This window comes from Nanorana parkeri, unplaced genomic scaffold (assembly GCF_000935625.1).
Source record: "Nanorana parkeri isolate BGI_ZX_2015 unplaced genomic scaffold, ASM93562v1 scaffold2238, whole genome shotgun sequence".
NCBI classification, from domain to species: domain Eukaryota; kingdom Metazoa; phylum Chordata; class Amphibia; order Anura; family Dicroglossidae; genus Nanorana; species Nanorana parkeri.
Genome location: NW_017308506.1, coordinates 6,579 through 8,123, shown reverse-complemented (window position 1 = coordinate 8,123; position 1,545 = coordinate 6,579). Strand labels below are relative to the sequence as shown.

The following is a 1,545-nucleotide window of genomic DNA, read 5'->3' as shown; positions in this document are numbered from 1 at the left end:
CACACTTCATAGTCACGTGACCAGATACAGAGCACTTTTCACACTTTATAGTCACGTGACCAGATACAGAGCACTTTCCACACTTCATAGTCACGTGACCAGATAGAGCACTTTCCACACTTTATAGTCACGTGACCAGATAGAGCACTTTCCACACTTCATAGTCACGTGACCAGATACAGAGCACTTTTCACACTTTATAGTCACGTGACCAGATACAGAGCACTTTCCACACTTCATAGTCACGTGACCAGATAGAGCACTTTCCACACTTTATAGTCACGTGACCAGATAGAGCACTTTCCACACTTCATAGTCACGTGACCAGATACAGAGCACTTTTCACACTTTATAGTCACGTGACCAGATACAGAGCACTTTCCACACTTCATAGTCACGTGACCAGATAGAGCACTTTCCACACTTTATAGTCACGTGACCAGATAGAGCACTTTCCACACTTCATAGTCACGTGACCAGATACAGAGCACTTTTCACACTTTATAGTCACGTGACCAGATACAGAGCACTTTCCACACTTCATAGTCACGTGACCAGATAGAGCACTTTCCACACTTTATAGTCACGTGACCAGATAGAGCACTTTCCACACTTCATAGTCACGTGACCAGATACAGAGCACTTTTCACACTTTATAGTCACGTGACCAGATACAGAGCACTTTCCACACTTCATAGTCACGTGACCAGATAGAGCACTTTCCACACTTTATAGTCACGTGACCAGATAGAGCACTTTCCACACTTCATAGTCACGTGACCAGATAGAGCACTTTCCACACTTCATAGTCACGTGACCAGATACAGACCACTTTCCACACTTCATAGTCACGTGACCAGATAGAGCACTTTTCACACTTTATAGTCACGTGACCAGATACAGAGCACTTTTCACACTTCATAGTCACGTGACCAGATACAGAGCACTTTTCACACTTTATAGTCACGTGACCAGATACAGACCACTGTCCACACTTCATAGTCACGTGACCAGATAGAGCACTTTCCACACTTCATAGTCACGTGACCAGATACAGAGCACTTTCCGCACTTTATAGTCACGTGACCAGATACAGAGCACTTTCCGCACTTTATAGTCACGTGACCAGATACAGAGCACTTTCCGCACTTTATAGTCACGTGACCAGATACAGAGCACTTTCCACACTTTATAGTCACGTGACCAGATAGAGCACTTTCCACACAAAATTAGATTGGAAGGCTGCTGGACCAGAAAGCAACACAGGTGAACTACAAGTCCCATCATGCTTTGCCCACTGATGACCACAAGGCAATGAAGAGGATCTCCGAGATGTGAGGATTGGTCGCTGACAGCGGGAGTGTCGGAGCGTCTTTCTGGCCGGGGGTGTCTCTCCTGCATTAGGAGTAAATAAAACGAGGCCCCGGGGAGGCCCAGATCACATCTCCTGTCCATTAAATCCGCACACAGCCGAGAGTGAAACACTCACATTACAGGCTCCCAACTCCATCTTTAACCCTTTCCTGCCCCCCCTCCATCCGTATA

The 1,545-nt window shown here is 46.1% G+C and overlaps 1 protein-coding gene across 1 annotated transcript in view; it reads left to right on the top strand.

Annotated features, from left to right (window-relative positions):
- Window positions 1–1,314: 1,314 nt before the first annotated feature.
- AMIGO3 (adhesion molecule with Ig like domain 3) overlaps window positions 1,315–1,545 on the top strand; it is a 6,309-nt gene continuing 6,078 nt past the window's right edge. Inside the window, exon 1 of the mRNA XM_018573097.1 lies at window positions 1,315–1,334. Within this exon, the coding sequence (XP_018428599.1) occupies window positions 1,315–1,334 (20 nt within the window). The remainder of the gene's footprint in view (window positions 1,335–1,545) is intronic.